The sequence below is a fragment of the Sprattus sprattus genome (genome assembly GCF_963457725.1).
Source record: "Sprattus sprattus genome assembly, chromosome: 13".
NCBI classification, from domain to species: Eukaryota; Metazoa; Chordata; class Actinopteri; order Clupeiformes; family Clupeidae; genus Sprattus; species Sprattus sprattus.
The window spans coordinates 23158236-23179077 of record NC_137911.1 but is presented as its reverse complement, the minus strand read 5'-3'; the positions used below and the strand labels follow the sequence as shown (position 1 = coordinate 23179077).

Below are 20842 nucleotides of genomic sequence, written 5' to 3'. Positions count from 1 at the left end.
AAGTAGTGCTCCTAACGTTCAGTGAGTTAAGCAAGATGTTAACAACGCCAAGGTATTTGATACCCAAAAAAGCACTCACTGTTAAAAATGAAGTCCTCTATTGTATTGCAAGTCACATTGAATATGAGTGGCTGATCAATGAATACATTTGAGAAACTTTTAAAACTTTACAAAATATGAGATTTCTGCCAGAGTAATGAGAGTGAACATAGAATGATCACAAACTGGCCACAGCCAATCAATCATTGTAATAATAATACTACTTCTAATAATACACTTATTTATATCAGAATCAGATTTTATTGGCCAAGTAAGTTTGAACAAACAAGGAAATTGACATGGTGAACTGACTCAGTGTGCTTACAAATAATATACATTTCAACACAATACAAAACAGACACAATACAATACAAAAACAAACACAACACAATACAAAAACACAAAAACAAACACAATACAATACAAAAACAAACAAAAGTGCAATGGTCTATGAAAGTTTGAGAAAGTATATACAGGAGCTGTGAATTGTTTCAATAGTGCAAAGAAGAAGTGGAGAGTGCAAGAAGTGCAGGGATAAAAAATATATGCTACATGGATAAATATATATGTTACTATGAGTTGTTCAATAGTGAGACGGTGAGGGGGAAGAAACTGTTTTTGTGTCAGGAGGTTTTTGTGAACAGAGATCTGTAGCGCCTACCAGAGGGGAGGCGTTTGAAAAGTTTGTTTCCGGGGTGTGAAAAGGTTGTTTCCGCCTTAGCTGGCGCAGGAAGTACATCCTCTGCTGGGCCTTCTTAATGATGGTGTTGATGTTGGGTTCCCACTTTAGGTTCCTGGAGATAGTGGATCCCAGAAACTTGAAGGATTCTACCGCCAACACGGTACTGTTGAGTATGGTGAGGGGGGGTTGTTTCACCCAGCTGCACCTGCTGCTGCCTGTCTATCAGGAAGTTTGTGATCCACTGACACTGTGAGTTTGGTGAGGAGGACTTCTGGGATGATGGTGTTGAACGCCGAACTGAAGTCGACAAACAGCATCCTTGCATAGGTCCCTGGGGAGTCGAGGTGTTGTAGGATGTAATGCAGCCCCATGTTGACTGCATCATCCACTAATCTGTTTGACCGGTAGGCAAACTGCAGAGGGTCCAGCAGGGGGCCTGTGATGGCCTTGAGATGGGTTAACACCAGTTTTTCAAAGGACTTCATGACCACAGACGTCAGGGCGACGGGCCTGTAGTCATTCACATAGACATGTATAGGCCTATACATGTCTATGGTCATTCAGACCAGTAATGCAGGGTTTCTTGGGAACTGGGATGATGGTGGAGCGTCTGAAGCAGGAGGGTACTTCACACAGCTCCTGATCAGCACAGACTTTCAAACAGGAGGGTGACACGCCGTCTGGGCCTACTGCCTTCCTTTAATACAAAAAAGTGCAGCTCAAAGTGCTTAATAGCAAATAAATGACGTGCACAAAGAAATCAAATGCACAGAGATCCATAAAAATAGACATCAAATACATATAAAACATAATTTAAGATAAAACATAAAATGCATAACATAAGGTTGGAATGGATAACATTGCTCTTACAAGTAAAGTGAAAACTAGTAAAGTTCTCATATTTCTGGCTAATTTACTTTCATGTCATTCTGAAATCTGGTCCAAAACAACTTCCAGCTTGCAAACAACAGAAATTAAGAAAACTGTAAAGAGCTCCTTTCAAGCGTGTGTAAGCGATACTAAAGAATGTGCTGGCCCTTTAAGAATTGTCCCATTGACCACAGACGCTTCTCCACTTCCAATGGGAATGGAGAAAACTGTAAGGCTGCGAGATTTCAGACTAGTTGCTAGAAACAGCGGAACATCAGCCAGGCGTCTGGTCTTGTAACCGAGTTACAGATTTGATATAATGCTCTTGTTATGTGTGTGTTGTGAACGGCTGTTTTGAGTAGGAGTCAAGAAAGGCCCAGGGTGCAATGGAGAGATAGTCAGAAGAACAAGGATGTCCGCGGAAGTGGATGAAGGAGTACCCGAGGAAAATAATGCAATGGCCCCGGAGGATGTGGTTGAAGACCAGGCGTCCTCAAGGGTGGAATGTGCGAATAACCCACCCAGCCTACAACGGTTTCGTAGAGGTCTTTTCAGTCTACTTATAATAATCGCTGTACCCCTTGTTGCAGTTGGTTATAAATATTATCAGGAACAGCAGCTCAAACAGCGTCATGTAAGTTGTCCATCACTAACCTGACGTTTTAGCACTGTATTAAACCTTGCGTCTCGCACACAGCCAGTTGTGTAAAGCAACTTAATGTTTTAATTTGACATTTAATTGTAAGCACAGGCTTCGTAAAGCAAACCAGTTATCTTGGGTTACAGAATCTGCGCTCTCTCGCTATGCAGACATTTACGGTTGTGTGTTTTATAACGTTAGCTAGGTGACATTTTCGTTAATGCTTCAGTACCGCTACTTCAAAGAGAGTCTACACAATGCCACGTACTTGTTACAAATTATTGTGCCCAGCCCCCGCAATGGCTCCCCGTTCCCAAGAGGTTGGGTGGCGGTGTACCGTAGCCTAATTGTAACCGCTGGCAGCTCTGCCGAAGAAGCCAAATGCACTGTGGTCTTGTGGATGAGGGGTTTCCAGAATCCCTCCTCCATTGGATATGGGCAGCTCTGCACGCATTGATTTCGCTGAATCAAAATTTGGATTTTGATGGGGCCTATGCATGTACATATGGAGCCTTACCCAATTTCACTGTCTTTTGATTTTGAAAAAAAATGTTTAACTGATTGATTAGATGAAATTGAAAAAGAAAAGAAATTGAAAAAGTTAAACTGTTCAAACATAACAATTTTAAAGAAAAGCTATCAACAGCTAATGTACATCTGTTTTTTTTTTTATTTAAAGTCGAAATGATAGATGAAATTCAATTGACAATGTTGTTCAAACATTTTGGGAACCACTGCTGTATTGCCTGGAGTGTGTTTTGTGCCCTATTCTGAAAGCAGCACGTGCCCTATTGAAAGTTGCTGGACCATAAAGATTTGTAGCAAATGGTCACAGTGCTTCTGTTTTGACTACTCCAGGAACTGGGGTTGAAAGCACTGGGAGCTGATGGCTTCTTCATCTTCTCTTCATTGGACACTGATCATGATTTGTACCTCAGTCCTGAGGAGTTCAAGCCTATAGCTGAAAAGCTCACAGGTAAGTAGCTCACTCCTCAGCGTTTTAACAAGTATGTTTTTCTTTTTAAATGGCCCCAGAATTATTCAAAAGTCATTAATATTTTGATGTTAAATGAGCCATTTTCAACACATAGAATGCCAATTGTTTATAAAAATATGAATTCTGTCAATATTAACACAATGTGATTAATCACACTTTAGTCATATAATGTTTTTTACAGCTCGAAAAACACATTTAAGGGTGCAGTTACACTTTAATTGCAGGCATTGCTGCGCCTCCTGATTATGAAGAGGACGTGCCAGATGATCCTAATGCAGAAACCATAACACTGCAGGCTAAAATGCAGCCCTTGGTGATGGACTCAATGACCAAGAGCAAAGATGGCTTTTTAGGGGTAGGCTCATGAGTATGATGGTAGTAATTTCAATTTTGTCTAATATACATTGTTAGACATACACCATGTTCTGTACAAATGTAGTCAAACTGTTGATGTGTGGCAGGTCACTCACAGGTCGCTGAGCGGGCTCCGCTCTTGGCAGGCTCCAGCTGTGCCTTCCGGCATATTCTCAGCCAACCAGTTCAGAGTTTTCCTGCCACCCAAGAATAAGGAGGCCGTGGGTGACACTTGGTGGATCATTCCAAGTGACTTGAACATCTTCACTGGATATCTGCCAAACAACCGCTACACCTCTCCTCCACCCCGAGGCAAAGAGGTACAGCTCTGAGGGGGGAAAACTTTGGGGGAAAACTTTGGGGGAAATGTGGTCAATTAATGTTTTCTTGGGCCTTCATTGAGATTCAACATTAATACTGTTGTTGCTGGGATCTTATCTTTTGCAGGTGTTCATTCATTCTCTCCTGAGTATGTTCCACCCGCGTCCTTTTGTCAAATCCCGCTTTGCCCCACAGGGTGTTGTGGCCTGCATTAGAGCCGTAAGCGACTTCTACTACGACATTGCATTCAGGTGAGGAGAAAAAAGGACGTTTTTTAGGAGCTTGTATATTCTCAGAACTCACAGAAATGCATTGGTTCATTTACACATTGGCTCACTCATGCATTCAGTGGGTCTGAAATCTCATTAGTCTGGGTCATGTCTTCATTTCTGATCCTTTTTACCATTGAATGAAAAACAGTATCCCTAAAGATGGCAGACAGTCTACTGTGTGGTTTTCATGATTATATGCTTCTATCTGAAAAGAAATTTTGTTCATCCAGCAACCCCTAACCATGTCTTTTTTTGTGCATACCACAGAATTCATGCAGAGTTCCAGCTGAATGAAGTCCCAGACTTCCCATTCTGGTTCACACCGGGACAGTTCACTGGCAACATTATTCTGGCCCGAGATTCCTCCCATGTCCGTGAATTCCATCTTTATGTGCCGAACGACCGGTAAGTTACAATTGACAGAGTAAACCAGTAACGGTGCATACATTTTGTATATTATGTGTATGGACTGACAGGTCTGCTAATTCACAGGTCCCTCAATGTGGACATGGAGTGGTTGTATGGAGCCAGCGAGGCCAGTAACATGGAAGTGGATATAGGATACTTGCCACAGGTTAGAGACTAGTCTGACACACACACACACACACACATACACACACAGATACATAACAAACTTACAGATAAACAAAACTAAGTGGGGTGATTACATCCATCTCCTGGGACATAAACAATGTGGCTTTAAAAACATTCCAAAAATGTCATGTTCAGTAAGCCAGAAGGAACTTGCACTTAACTTGGTAATAAAATATGAATATAAACAAGTGATTTTATTAACGTCACACCTAGATTGGGCACCTTTTAATACTTGACGAAATGTTAAAAGAAGTTTTGCTAAATAAATGTTAACTGTGTGTTTTCAGCTGGAACTTCAAGCAACAGGGCCATCCATTCCCACAGTCATTCAAGATGAGAATGGCAATGTGATTGACAGCCGCCAAGAGGGCAGTGAGCCCATTCAGTTTGTCTTCGAGGAGATCTATTGGACATCAGAAATCCACAAAGAGGAGGCTACACGAAACATCGAGGTCACCTTCTATCCTTTTAAAAAGGTATGTTTAGATGGAATCTATTGCATACTTGTGACGCACTGAAGCCCAAACAAATCACGTAAATGTACTGCAGGTACAAGAGGGTATTCTTTTCTTTCATTAATGTAGATCTTTTCAGACTGCTTTGTCTATTTCATGGCAGTATTGTGTGCTTCATCAGATGTCTTGCTTTTATCCTGCATCAGGTTTCATATTTGCCTTTCACTGAGGCCTTCAGCAGAGCCCAGGCAGAGAAGAAGCTGGTCCACTCCGTACTTCTCTGGGGGGCTCTGGATGACCAGTCCTGCTGAGGTAATACATGTAACTGTATATGTGGTTTTTGTACATGTGTTTCTTTCCTTAAGATATATACATAACTTCCTAAATGTAATCTGAATCTGAAAGTTTTACACTATGGGTTGTGAAAAATTCACCTACTAAATTGATGGAACTGACAAGATGACCCAACTTTGTTAAGATTTTGTGTGGCAACTATTTTAAACTGTTTTACCCACAGCATGTGTCTTACTCTCTCTCTCTCTCTCTTTCTCATCATAGGTTCGGGGCGAACTCTCCGGGAGACAGTCCTGGAAAGTTCGCCCGTTTTGGCCCTGCTGAACCAGAGTTTCGTTAGCAGCTGGTCCTTAGTCAAGGAGCTGGAGGACCTGCAAGTATGTCACAGAAACTGAAGATATGTAGCTCTAGCTGAAGACAATTAAGCTGCATAATTTATCGCAAGTTTTTTTTGTCCAGTACCACTGGAATGTGGTATAGTTTTAACAATTAGCACTTGCCTTGCCAACAGATTAGTCTGGTTTCCATTAACTTTATCCTGTAATTTGTCTTTCCCTCTCAGGCTGATGTGACAAATCCAGTCTTGAGCCAGCAGGCCCAATTACACTTGGAAAAGTACAACTTCCCAGTAGAGATGATCGTAGCACTGCCCAACGGTACAGTGGTGAGTGACAAACTGCCCATTTACCGGCCGTTCTGTCGGATTTCTCAAATGATGGAAATATTGTTGAAAACATAACCCTATGAGTAAAATGTGTTTAAATGTACCATAAAATGTACCATTAGATTCTGTTGTATATGATTGAGCAGACACAAATACCTCTTTTATGTCATATTCCAGGTCCATCATATAAATGCCAATAATTTTCTGGATCAGACATCTATGAAGCCAGAAGAAGATGAAGCTCCTTTAAGTTTCTCTACTGGTTTTGAGGATCCTTCAACCTCTACTTACATCCGCTTCCTTCAAGAAGGATTGGAGAAGGCAAAGCAGTATCTGGAATCTTAAAGACTTTTCATAGAAGCTGTATGTGTGTGGGAGGGGAGGTGTTGGGGAGGACAAGGGGTGAAGAAGAGGAAGTGACCTGAATACAGAAAGAGTGGCCTTCATCTGGAGTACTAAGTCAAAGATAAGGCCCAAAGAATGCTCTGAGACTTTGTGGAGTTAAGGCTTGTCACACTTATCTGCCTGAGTAAAACCTTTTGCCTGTGAACAGGCCAGAAGCTGTCAGTAGAATCAGTATAAAAAAGGGGTTGTTTTTATATCCGTCCATTAAATATACGGCCAAGTTCAACTTTAGAATCCCACATTTTATAGACCACTCAAATGGCAACGCAGTGCCTAAAGCTAATGGACATGGATAATATCTCTTGCTCAAATAGTTTAAGCTTTTCTGCTATTTATGGGGGGGGGGTTTTCTTCCAAAAAAGCAACTACTGCAACCGGTACTACTATTTGTAATCTTAATAGTTCATAGTGCAGTGCGTTATGGTACGTTCTGTGGCATATCTTCATGGCAGTGTGTGAAGACAGAGCTGGTCCAGAGGTGGAGTTGATGCTTTCTGAGCTTGAACTATTTGTGACGGCCTGGCCCGAAAGGCCCACGTGGGTGGGGCCCGGCCTGATGTCTTTGTTGAAGCCGAGGAAAGCGCTAACCTCCCTTCTTCCCAAGGGAGTCATCAGTCAGTACAGGAGAGCAATGCAGAGGCTTGTTGTATAACACACCACAGGGCTTATAACGACTCACCGTGTAAATCTATATGGCATTTTCTGCAATAAAGGACCGGCTAAGTCTTAAGTAAACCAAAGATAAAAACTATAGCGATGTAAAGATATATACAATGAATAGGCTGTCACAACTGTTTTTGTGTCTACACAACTGTTTAAGTGTCTACATATGCAAAGGCTCCTTTTGGAAAGGAATGTACTTTCATGTTACCTTTTTTATGACATCTGGTTTCACAATTGCCGGAATAATGTTTGGACAAACATTTGCTGCCAAGTGTTTCTTGGATATGTTCTCCGTCTGGATAATTTGACGTAGGCAGTACAACAAAACTGTGGTGAGAATTTCTCCCACGCAGAGGAGGCCAACGATCAGACATGAAAATTGTGGCCTGAATAAATGTTGACGTTTTCAAATGAACCTCGAGTGTGTGCTTCAGACTCTGCTGTTAGCCAGAAGAAAGGGGCTTAACAGTAAATTTAGAACCACTGTCCATTTTATTTATTCAGTGCCAAATGAACAGGAATCATGGTGGGGTGACTAATGCAAACCAACTGTTGGATGTTAAAAGCTGCGGATTATCAGGCTGTCGTTGAAGTTAGTGGTGGAGTTCCCAAAGAATGGTAGTTTTCCACTGTTAAAAGTCTTTTGTTTTGCCTGGTTTCTTTAAGATTTAACATGTACACTGGTCTAGGTGCAAAATGGAAGATGAGTCCAGTTGTTGCATCACTGATGTGTGGCACTAATGGAGCAAGAGCATGCAATCGGCTGTTAATATCCCACAGAGAAGAGCCAACATTTTCATTAATATACAATATTATATACAGTACCGATGTCTGACGTTAAGATTGTTTGCTAAGGCTGCAGTGACAGGGCGTAAAGAATGAAAGAACAGACCTGCTCTTCATACAAAAAAAAGAAACCTTTACCCCAGCCAGACCATCTCCAGAGCACTCTGGCCATTCAAAACGTCGCTATGTTCACTTTGAGTAGGAAACAGCATAAAGTTACTTCACATAAATATTAGAATCTATTCACCTTGACAATAGACAGTAAAAGTGTACATTTTGCAGGGGATGACTATGGAGGAGAGGTGAAAGTCATCCATGAAAGATGGATAGATGGGGCCATAACACTTACCTCACCTGTGCACGACGGTTACCTCGCTGAACTGCTGCAGCTCGCTCGTGTGTGTGTGTGTGTGTTTTTGTGTCCACACCGCCTACGCTGCTGCTGTGGCACTGCTACTGCCGGCCTGTTTATATTTGTCTATTCTATTGACTATTTACGCTGAGAAGTGCGCGCCTCACACGTGAAAAATAGGCAACGCATGGGAACTCTGGATGCCACGTGGTGCTCCCTGTAGAGCTCAAGCCACACTTCAGACGCAGGCCTCATGCAGGCCATGTGGCTGCTCTAACCCCGTTAACATGGGCGCAGAAATGAAAAGCAAGAGGTTGCACGACCATCACGCACAGGTGAGGTAGGCAGTATGGCCTGAGTTTTTACTGTACGATCATTGATCCGAACAAGAGGTTGTGTCCTCTTTCAGGCGATCCAAACGATGATGACCTCAGCAGAATGTCCACACCTCCAGTTCTATGACGCGGAAGTCACCAGTCTCAGACAGGCAGCAGTTATTGAAAGTTGAACAGGGGCTACTTCGGCCCAGGTACAGGGCCTCATCCAGCCAGAGACCAAAATGTCCACTGAGGGATTGGAAAACATGGTACTTAGTGATGTCTATAATAAAACAAATTTAAATAAAGTTTAACATACCATCTAAAAAAGAACAAAAATGTATATACCTTCCTCCACCGATGGCAAAGGAATCCAGGTCTCCTTTGATGAAGAAAGAGTTTTCTCCAGTCCACTTGAAGCACTAATTGGAATGGAGAGCACAGTAGGTGTATAACATTACCAAGCTGTCAACTTTCATATTCATGTGAACATTGTTGTTTGTGGATATTTAGTTTTCTAGTTTTGCTTCAATGTTTTTCTTCAAACTCAAAAATAGCCATGACAACTGTATGGATGATGAGTTAACGCACTTTAAACCTAGGGTGTAACAAGAAGAGGAAAGTCTCCCCAGTGCCATAGAATTTGTCACTCGGCCTCAGGGGGTGAGAGAGGAAGCTGCCAAACATCTGCAACACACAAACACAAAATTATGTAAGCCAACAAAAAAACTTTGACTGAAAACCCCAGGGGGAAACCCCAAACAGAACCCACCACACATCAAGCCCAGCTGATGCTCACAAACACACCCCACCAACTGTCACACACAATCAGCTGAACCTGAAGACCACAGTTGAAACAGATTCTGAAACCAGATCCCTTTTTTCAGTTCCTCACACATGCCAGCTGCTACAAAATATCACAAGGTCCTCTAGAGACAAAGATGTTACCTGATCGTTGGAGTCCTTGATGACTAGGAGGACTGGCGAGTCTGAGCCTCTGAGTTTCCTGTAGAGGGACTTGAGGCTGGCACCATGGCGTGAGGTGCTGTAGGCTAAGTGCCACGTGTGCCCCACCGTCCGAGGGGGCAGTTCACTGGCAAGCTGCGGAAGGCAGGGATACGGGTCACCCTCCAGAGAGTTAACGTATGCTCTGGGCTACATCAAGAGGTCTGACGGTTAACCAGGAGTGACGTATGTTGAAGACGAACTCAGTCACAGGGGTTTACAGATTAAAGAGCCAGGCATAAATCATTGCTGCAAGTTTCAACTTCAAGTTTGTTTTTCCAGTCTTTTTGAATAAGTGCCTTTTTTCCCACAAACTTTCTTCGATCTTTCTCTTTTTTTTCTCTTGCCACCTACCTCTCGGACATGTGTGGCCTCCAGAATGCGACTCTGTTCCACAATCTCATGCAGTCCCTCAGGTTCCTTATCCACAACCACTGGACCTCGAGCTCCTTCATCTTCCACAGAGATCATCTGCCAAGAGAACAGAGCCACACACACACACACACACACACACACACACACACACACACACGTCAACCAGTAACATGGCCAGCATTCCATTCTGTTCACACAACATTACCACAAAAAGCCAAACCTCACCACCCCACTATGTCATTTGTTTTCCCCCGACTGCTAATCACATTAGAACATTTCTTTTCCGCGATCATGTAGCACGAAAAAAAACGGAGTGACCTACCTCCCAGTCTTCCCCTGCTCGGCTGTTTGCGATTGAGCCCTGCTCCTCCTCCTCCTCCTCCTCTTCCTCGCTCTCCTCGTCAGGCTGAGGCTCTCTGTTATCCAACAGGACAAAGTCCTCTTCGTCCCTCTCCTCCTCGTCCTCCTCGTCCCCCCCACCCTCCAGTAAACACAGGTCCGGCCTGTATTGGCTCAGGTATGCATACAGCTCGTCAGAGCTACAATGAAGAGCACGGAGGGAGAGCTCTCAGTGTTCTCATAGTAAATGTCCTCATTCTACTCATAGACTAGACTCCATGATGTGACAGCCAGACACTGATACTTGTGTAAATTAAAACATGACAATCTTTTAATCATCAGACTGAAGATATAGAAAATGACAACACTCAAATGGAATGGGGCACAGCTGAATAAGAGCTGTGCGTATGTGGTGAATGTGGCTGTGTGCATTTTCCGAACGGAAATAATAGATGACAGTGGTTTTGTCAGTTACCTCTCCCGTGAGAGAGTAAACCATAAATCCCTTGGGGGTGGCGTCTTGGGCTTTCTGATCTCCAGGCCAGAGATGCCTTTCCTCTTCCGCAAAGGCTGTTGGTGTCTGAAGCGCACAAACATCAGCTTTCCCGTATTCTCCGATGAGGGTCTATAGCCTTAGCACAGACAGAAGAGGAAAGGTGGTGAGTATATACATTTACTGTTACAGCCACATCATACACAACCTGAAAATACAAACCTGTCGAAAAAGAGTATTGTTTGGGTTGTTAGGACCGATAGCTTTATAAGTTACAGGTCTGAGGACACGTTTCCTGTCCACAAAAGCTTTAACAGGAACCTTCTGAAGTCTGGAATCCTTGAACATTTTTGCACAGATTTGGATGTACAAAATCAAAATCTTCACCTGCTCTTTTTTGCTTCAAACACGGCTGCTGCTGCTGCTGCTGTTCTGGCGTGTCTTTCTGCAAGACCTCTTTGCTGCCCACCTCCTCCCCTCCACAGCAGAAGGTAGCGGCGGCGCCACTCAGCACGGCTGCACCCAGCGCCCCGGTTGTCTGCAGGTCCAGCTCCTCCAGTGGGCTCCCGCTCAGCTGCTGCTCGGCCTCGGCCATGTCCCGGCTCTCACCGCCCGCCTCTTCGCCCTCGGGGCCCTCCCGATTGATCCCCAGGGCCAGCCTGAGGTCAGAGGCCTCTTCCTGGGGCTGAGAGACAGTACTCTGCACCTCCCCGTGGTGAGTCTTGGTACTGCTTTTCTCACCTTTACTCTTCTTTTTCTTCCCTTTCCATCTACAATATTAGATTATCATTTAAGCTCCGAAAACCACAAACATAAACGTGAAAGCAAAGCTTGTAATGACCACAGAAATCATATTCAGTCATTGTGGACTAGTCATTGCTGTATAGAATAATCCCAAAGAACACCCCAAGGCCTGCAGTGATGATCTCTGTGTGTTGGTACTGATGGTACTAACCTCTGTGTTGAGTCAGTAAAGTGCACGTGGGAGATGTCTGAGCAGAAGGAGACTGAAGCCAGGCTGTCCACAGTAGAGGAGAGCAGGTACTCCTCACAGCCATGCTCTATCACCAGTGGGTGGGTTTTGCAAGGGTCAAAGAAGATCTTATTGGATGTCACCAGCAGTATTCCAGACACAACACCCTGGGGGAGGAAAGGTTGTCAGAGGCTCAGATTTATACAGCGCCAAATAAACCACAGAATGCCTTAGTTTGAAGCGGCACTTCAAAAAGCTTCATTGTGCTACAACTTTAAAAAAAATGTTTTTTAAATAACATTTAAAGGTGCAGTCCTGGCTCTGTAAATGATAAAACAGAGAAAGTGGCTCTGGTAGAGCCATTTACTACTCAAACCAATCAACACATTGCTTCAAGAGCATGGAAGGGAGGGTTGCAATTTGATTTGCTGTTGAGCACAAACGTCAACAAGCTTTCGTCAGATTCCAGGACCTCACCTTTAGCAAATCACCTAGCACAACAAGCCTATGTATGGTCATGTAGTATAGAGACAGTTCTTTAAATCCTGTAGGGTTTTTCCATTGACCTTCTCATACTGCAGAAGTGTGAAATGCTTACTTTGCGATTCGTGATGTAGCGGCTGCACAGCTTGAGGTACTGCATGGAGGTGGGCCCCTCTCCTTGGGAGCACTCCGGTGGGAGAGCCAGCAGACACAGCTCCCCATCAGGCATCGGCACAGTCTCCACGTCCTGGGAAAATCAACCACGTTATCCTCTCATATGGGGATCAACTGACACATTTCAATAGAGCTGAGTGGCTGTGCATGCAAATACCAGATCTAATCAGCGCTGCCATGTCAGAGAGAGCACTTTCATTGGTCAAGACCGTCCAAACCTACACCTGCCGATATAGGCTGGACTGAATGCTTGTCTTTTTCCATTCTATTCTATTCTTTGTTTGCCGTTGCCTATATATAAAGTCCTTTTCCTTCCTTTGTCTAAAGAGTGCAGTATATGCAGAGCCAGGCAGACCTAAGTCTTTTTACAGACAGATGTGTTAACCTACACCACTGATGATGACTTTCCAGAAAATTCTTACCAAGAGCTTGTCGTACTCCGCGTCCGTGGACGGAGAGACAGGGGTCATGCAGGAGGAAGCGGAGGCCGGAGGGGGATCCGCGAACAGCTCCAGGTTCCGATGTGGGTTGCGCTCAGGCTGCGCGGCCTGGGAAGCTGAGCTAAGCGCACAAGGCCTGCTCTCAGGGACACAGAGCTTCCGGAGAAGAGAAGAGGAGTGGAGAGATGTCATGACCCCACAAAAACACCTTGAAATCCTGTCTGAACTACAGTGTTGTTTCTCCCACTACAGCTCCTGACCTCTCCTACATCCCCTTTGTCTCTATAGCGTGCTCTCTCTCTCTGAAGTCGTTATGTGGCATGTTTACCAGGACACGTCTTAAGAGGACTGATTTAAATGCCATGTAAATGTGAGAAGCTATTTGTGGGGCAGAGCACTTTCACTTCCTCAGTGCTACCACAGTACCATGCCATCTTATCTCTTTTCTATAAAACCCAAGACGAAACCCTCAAAATGGCAACAATCACTTTAAACACAGCCCAGTTTCTAGACAGTGCTGATAAAACATATGCCTGCACTACACTGCAGATCATGTTGAACGATGGTGGAAGCTAAATGTATGCACTTGACGATGAAGTTGGAGTATTTGGTCTTACTTGTGAAGGGGTAAATGCGGAGAACAGCGGCTTGCTCTCTTCTGTCAAGTTCAGAATGTTGGCATTACACTGAGAGTCGATGCTGAACACTGTGTCATCATGCCGGATCTGTTGACAAGCATAAGAAGAATCAACAATAGTATCCGAAGACAAACATCATTTTTTTATTATTAGAAAAAAAACCTTCACTGCAATTTATACCCATGAAATAAGTTATAATATTACCCTAGAATATCTAATCTTGTCCCTCACGTCCTACCACAGTTCACCACTTATACAATGAATGCCTGGCCTCAAATATCGAACGGTGCTTCACATACAGTCAAAATTAAAGGTAAGTGAGCGATTTTCCAGGGCTATACTTATTAGAATGAAGATGACACATTTGTAAAAAAAAAAAAAATATGATGTCATAATGTAACATAAACTCATGTAAGAGTAATTAAGGTTTTATAATGTGTTAGGGTTTTTAAATATATATTTATGATCGTGCATGATGCCATCTTGACTGACCAGCCCTGAACGTTGGCCAGTTACCTTCCCCTAGGGCCTGTTATTGACAGATGGACCGAATGGCCTAAATAATGTCTACGCCTGATCTAGGTCAGTCTGGAAAGGAACAAAGGGGAGTTTCTCAACATGCGTTCTCTGCACTTGCGTTCCCATTGACTTGTGAAACGCCATAAAAAGTATCTGTCTCAAGTACTGTTCCAATTCACAACTTAACATTTAGCCAAGTACAAATGACTGGAAGTGTTCTCAATTCTTTTTTTTTTTTTTTTTAAATATAAATCAAGGATACATAAGGGGGTGACTTGTGTGGGCTTGTGTAGTCAAATATCTCAGAGCGCATTTCACACAAAGTAGAGGCAAGTAGCAGCACTGGCAGCAGAGGAACAACCCAGTTTTGTATTCCAACTGTTGTCCTGTCACTCAGCAAAAACTACTTGCACCATAACTATGAACTCCCACAATTATTCTTGCCACTGGTCCTTTTATTGGCAATGAATACATAATGTTGTGAAAATATAATGTTTCTTTAATACAACATTTTTAAGTGAATGCTGTATTATCGTATATGTTATTTCATTGTACTCTTAATATCAATTATAGTGAAGATAAAAGTGAAAATGCAGGTTAGACTCTAGATCTGTGTTGTGAGCCGCATCCTCCTGTCCTCAGGAGTCTGGACCCCTGAGCTAAACTGGCCAAGTCCGAATTCACAAGAACAGGAGACATGAGTACTAGACACACTCCGTATTAAGAAATGCCCAAGTTCTCACTCAAAAAAAAGATATAAGTTTATGTAATAGTATATAAAGTATATGTAAACCAATAAATATATACGGTAAGTATGAGTTTCTTTTTGCCCCCAAGCACCAATAAAAAAGGAATGCAAGGTCATCAATTATTATAGTTCAAAGACATTTTAGTAGTCCATGTCCCATTTAATTTGTAACACACTTCTGAAGTGTCAGGGGTTTGCCTATTGTAACTGTAATCCACTTCAAGTCCTGATGTACACAATACAAACATAAGGTACAACAATCCAATAATTTACCACATACAAATGATAAAAGATAGCTTCTCTGTGTTAAACTCCATCCAATAATCAACACAGTTCCAAATGAGCACACACTATATATTACATTAATAGCAAAAGACATAAATATTTAACCATTACTTTAAACATTCTCATAACTTTTGAACTGGCTTCAGATCTGTTAAATAACTCATGGACAAAGACATGGTAAATTCTCATTGTGAATATCTAGGGCAATTCAACTTAGATATGAAATATTTCACTAATGGCATGAAGTCACTTAAAGTAGTCTCCAGATGGTCAGAGAACACTAAATGTAAATTAATCCTCCAGCTAACCTCAAGCCAATTTAGTACCAATGCCCAAACGGGTGATGAATCTCTCACTCAGTCCATCTGATACAAAACTGACCACAGACCTCATAAAGTATAATTTATCTTTTACCAGTGCCTTCTTGTGTAGCGCTCTCCTGTCGAAGACATTGTGAAGTTTTAGAAGCAGATGGTGTACATCCATGATGACAGGAAATCAATGTCTGCTCTTTTCCATTAGGCACACAATGTCTCTTTGACCCTTGAACAAGTTCCCTGTGCTAGCCCTTCGGTCCCTACATGATGTAATCACGACCAGTAATATTTGTGGTGGTTGCTGTTTCTTATCTTAAGGGTGGGAAATCTTAGTAACAGGGAGTGTACAGGCGAGCTCTGCAATGAACGCAACTCACCACGTCGCCTCCCTTGCAGTCAGCTCCCTCTGGTGTCTTGGCGCCTGCTTTTTCCGGCATAGAGGCAGACTCTGTGACAGGAAAGTAGGGGTGTAAAAAAGAATCGTTTTGCATCGATGCATCGATCCAACAGCCGACGATACAATGCATCGACACGTCCGCAAGAGTATCGATTTTTTTTTAATTTTTTTTTTACTTTTTGTTGCTAGTGCACTTTGATGAGTATTTTTATTTTATAGTGAATGAAGTAGGCCTACAGGGGTATTTTTTGTTACCATTTGCTGCTACTAGTGCACATTTGCACTCATTGCACTGATTTTGTGGAGCACTGTCATTTTAAATTGAATTAACTACAGGCCTATTTTTTGTTACCGTTTGCTGCTAGTGCACTTTTGCACTGATTTTGTTGAGTATTGTTATTCTATAGTGAATGTGGTATAGGCCTATTTTTGTTACTTAACACTTTGTACTTTGTACAGTACTTTTTGATGCAAGGCCTTTCAGAATCTATAACAGGGGCATTATTATTTTTCAGTGAATGAGGTTGTCATAGGCCTAGGTGGAGTACAACTTTTCTACTTCTGTTATTGGCTGTTGTTTCTCAAATAAAATGCATAACGATATAACAGCTTTCATTGATTTATTTCAAATCTGAAACATTGTCTAGCCTGTAAGGTAAAAAAAAGAACAAATTAATCGAATCGAATCGTATCGTGGTGTATTCATGAGTATCGAAAATAATCGAATCGTTGGGTCAGGAAATCGATACTGAATCGAATCGCCATGATGGGTGTGATTTACACCCCTACAGGAAAGTGCAGAAACATAGCAGAACATGAGTAAGGTTTGTCAATCCCCGAATGCTGCTGTTGTGCTACTATTCTCTCCCCCGTTTCTCTGTTTGATCCTGAAAGGCTGATTGCTTTTGGCTGTATGATCTACATGTCCCTCTGGGCCGACCTTTCTTCTATTTGGCCTGGTCTTGATTTTTAACCAGATGAACAGGCATGGCCTTCTGCCCAGGCACATGAAAGAATGAATGTATTATGAATGTATGAATGCTTATTAAGGAACTGAATCTCCCACATGAGCTAACAACTTTCAAAAAGGCTGTCCACAGAGACCGATTTAAATCCTTCTTCCTACACTGACTATACCTTCGTAATTCAAGATCCAAACCTTAAAACCTACATTATTTTATATACAGTATACTTTAATATACTTTTGTAATTTAATTTATTGTTTTACTGATATACAGTGCCCTCTGAGTCTTCTCCTATAATGCATGAGGAGTTTGGTGAACACATGCACAACAGGATCTGAGACCATTCCTCCATACAGTATCTCTCCAGTTTCTCAGATTCCAAGGTTGACGCTTGTAGACTCTTCTCTTCAGCTCATCCCACAGATTTTCTATGGGGTTAAGGTCGGGGGACTGTGATGGTCATGGCAAAACCTTTATTCTGCGTTCGGTGAACCATTTTTGTGTAGATTTTGAGGTTTGCTTCGGGTCATTGTCCTGGTGGAAGGTCCAACCACGGCCCAAAGCTCTATTTTGGTCTCATCTTACCATATAGCCTGGTCCCATTGAAAGTCCAAGTTAGTTGTTGATTGACAGCAGAGGCCTTTTTCTGGCAAACCTGCCAAACAACTTGTTGTTATGTCGGTGGCGTCTGACTATTTTTGGAGACTTTCTGACCCCAAGACTCAACTACCTCTGAAATTCTCCAGCTGTGATCCTTGGAGATTCTTTTGCCAGTCTAACCATCCTCCTCACGGTGCGCGGGGCAATGTACACACGTCCTCTTCCAGGCTGATTTCCTAACATCTCCTGTCGCTCTTAACTTCTTAATTATTTCCATGATAGTGGAAATGGGAATTTTCAACTATTTAGAGATTTCCTTATGTCCATTTCCTGATTTATGCAGCTCAACAACTTTTTTCAACATCTTCACTGTGTTCTTGGGTCTTTCCCATAGTGATGAATGATTAAGGGAATTTGGCTTGTGCCACCTCATATTTATAGCCCAGTAAAACAGGAAGATCTGGTTGACCACTTAAGAGTTCCTAATCAAACAGGTTCAATACAATTTTTAAAACATGACTGGAAATATACTTCAGTTAGACTTTTTTCTTTCAATAATTTTACTTCAATGAAAAGGTGAGATTTTTGTGAATATTTTTGAGTGTAAGACCAAGAGGAGAAACAGCAAAGACATTTTTTCATAGCCTGTTTTGCTCATATTCACTAAAAGTGTCAATCATTCTGGAGGGCACTGGATTTTTTTCTCTGACATTTGTGCTATTACATATTTGTAACTCAAAGTTGACAAGCGAAGTCACATGCTTCTGTTGATTTTTGTGTCTGTTTGTGCATGTATTTCTGATTGTGTGTGTGTTTGCATAGACATATTTTAGAGCAGATCTCAGGTCTGTGGTATGGTTATCTCTAGTACGCCTCACATTGCATACGTGCATACATTCCTCCCACGTGTCTATGATTAATTACACAGATTATTACACAGCACATTCTCCACATTTCGCCAACTCTGGTTTTGACAAGCAACCCATCATCCACAACTGCAGTGTTCTTTGACAATGCACATTACAAGAGGAAGGTAAGTGCTTTGAAAAATCAATAGATGGATACACTGCTCACATCTGCAACTTTTGCCACTCCAAAAAGAAGCTTCCCTTTTTTCTAGTCACTCTACCCCACCCCCTTACCGTTGAGATAGTACTGCCGCAGTCGGGGGTTTCTGATGAAGGGAACATGGTGAATAGGTGCACCAGCGTCTTTGTGTGCAGCTGTGTCCCTGGTCTGTCTGGGTGGCCTTGTCTGGGTCTGTGTGCTACTGGATGCTGGTTTCCATGGACCTGGGTTGAACCCCGGCGGGTGGCAAACACCGCCAGGAAGCTTGGACCCCAACCTGAGAACACAAGGGAATAAATCATGTCAACATTCTTAAATTAATCAGCCTCAATTCCTTACTGATGTTGGATTGTGGAACATCTTTTTGTGGAAAGTGAATATCAGCACCCTAAAGTTTTATACCCTCATTTGAATGCTGCCTCCTATAACTGAACTTCCTTCTCATGCAAATGCGCCAAAGCATCAATGGATTACCAGAGAGGTAAAAACTGACTCTGCCTTCGACACTTTCCTTTAGGACCTAATCCAGTGTTACTGCGCAGCTAATGCTAAATCAATCCTGCTAATGCTTCGAGGCACCTGCAGCACAGACTTCGGAACACAGAGCTCTGTGTGTGACGATGAGAATCGAGGCACACACAACCAATTTTACTGTTATCCTTATTCGGCCCACAAGTGAGTCCACACAGGCACATACAGCCAAAACATTTAATGGTGCTCACTCACAGAGAGAAAGAGAGAGAGAGAGAGAGAAGAAAGGAGCAGTCTTCTCCCTACTCACAAAAAAAATGCATTGAGCAGCTCAATTTATTATACTCGTCACACTAAGAGAGTACAGAAGAATCTACAGACCTACCCTGGCTTGAACCACCAACACTACAGATATGCTCACTACACATATTAATAATGATATATATTGTTTAGTTAATTACAGTCCTTACCTGTTCTTAACATTCCCAAAGTAGCCGGTCCTAGTTTTGTCCTTTGACTGTTGCCGATCCATCATCCATGAAAAAAGGTCTAGGCCAGAATGGTCTGCTTATATCCTCAGTAGTGGTGAGTTAAACACATTCAGCAGGCATCCCTCTTCTTCTTCATCTCTACCCATGTTCCCTTCCTGTTACATATAGCTGAAAACAAGAGAGAGGATATATGGTATGTCACATACAACTGCCTAAGAGTAAACTGCCTTATTGCTGTCCACACAAATCTGCACCTGACAAATCCAGCCTGTATTTCCCCTCCCAGTGCAGTCAGACGGAAATGAAGTCTCATGCAGACTGACTCAGTGTCAGTCACATTGTTTAGGCTTCACACGTCAGAAATACTGGATTCTAACCACTGTATAATTCACTTTCACTTTCGCAGAAAGCATTTTGCTAACTTGTGAACAGGTCCAGTCGTGTCTCATATCTCCTTCTCCCCTCCCGAGGCTGATTTTTAGTTGAGTATAGTTTAATAGAACAGTTTAAATGAGGACGTTATACAACATCATGAAAATTCAAAGTCAGCCTATGTCGTCTACTGCGACGAGGTAGCTAGCATTCAAGCTCAAATTCCTACAGATCTTGAACATTTAGAAAATTCCATAGCCAGTTTCTCTGTGCGACCTGCAATCAATATGGTCTGAGCTCACCATATAACGTCGTATGCACGGTAATTCCTTTTAGTAACGTTTCATGAGTCAGATGTTTTACAAATCGTTTATTCATTGCCTCAAATGTTGGTATGCACCCCATTTCCTAATACACGATTGAGATATTTGCATCATATCGTACTGTACATTCACCAAAGACAGTGTTGGGGAGAAAATGTAATATACATTCACTGACCTTATGTTTTATTCAAAGTGTTCTGCTGTCACAGCTGTTATGCGCCCCATGTTGCGGTGTTTTGTGATTTTTTTGTATTAATACATAGCCTAGCCGCCTGCCTGTGGCGCTCTAAGTTCAGTACACAGACTCCGCCCCTTTGAACATCTTTTAAAGAGACAGCATTTGTAGAGATGGATTTATTCGAATGGCATACCAAACCGCATTTCTAAGGATTAAAACACGTACAACATACAAATCACCAAAATAGTATAAATAGTAAATTTGTAGTAATAGTGTCAATAGTAGTATATTTGCAGCTGACAATTGTGTTGTTGAAACAAAAACGGTAACCAACCCTTTAATGCATTTACAGCTCAATTTATTTTAAGTAGTTCATCACACAGAAATACATGTGGAGGTGCGGGAGAGCCACAATATCACAGAATTCTGTTGTTGTGTTTTGATCAACCTTTGGAGGAGGTCACAGCTTTGTGACAATCCTCC

General features: G+C 42.4%; 2 protein-coding genes across 2 annotated transcripts; one reads left to right on the top strand and one right to left on the bottom strand.

Moving 5' to 3' along the window:
* The first annotated feature begins 1342 nt into the window (after positions 1-1342).
* selenon (selenoprotein N) lies at positions 1343-7633 on the top strand. Its single transcript, XM_080849796.1, has 12 exons — positions 1343-2225; positions 3090-3207; positions 3453-3583; positions 3690-3902; positions 4030-4154; positions 4443-4580; positions 4668-4749; positions 5057-5245; positions 5431-5536; positions 5783-5895; positions 6081-6182; positions 6360-7633. The coding sequence occupies exons 1-12, from the start codon at positions 2004-2006 to the stop codon at positions 6525-6527; spliced, it is 1707 nt and encodes a 568-aa protein (XP_080705922.1). The 5' UTR covers positions 1343-2003; the 3' UTR covers positions 6528-7633.
* Positions 7634-7761: 128 nt separating this feature from the next.
* LOC308374650 (nuclear receptor coactivator 7) lies at positions 7762-20429 on the bottom strand. The gene is made up of 16 exons (XM_080850529.1): positions 20357-20429; positions 19466-19654; positions 18599-18801; positions 15872-15942; positions 13605-13712; positions 12970-13143; positions 12489-12620; positions 11873-12057; positions 11305-11687; positions 10900-11056; positions 10408-10624; positions 10065-10181; positions 9654-9806; positions 9297-9392; positions 9054-9127; positions 7762-8954 (listed from the first exon to the last, which is right to left on the bottom strand). Exons 2-16 carry the CDS (start codon positions 19528-19530, stop codon positions 8819-8821), a joined length of 2271 nt encoding a protein of 756 aa, XP_080706655.1. The 5' UTR covers positions 19531-19654; positions 20357-20429; the 3' UTR covers positions 7762-8818.
* Between the last annotated feature and the right edge of the window lie 413 nt (positions 20430-20842).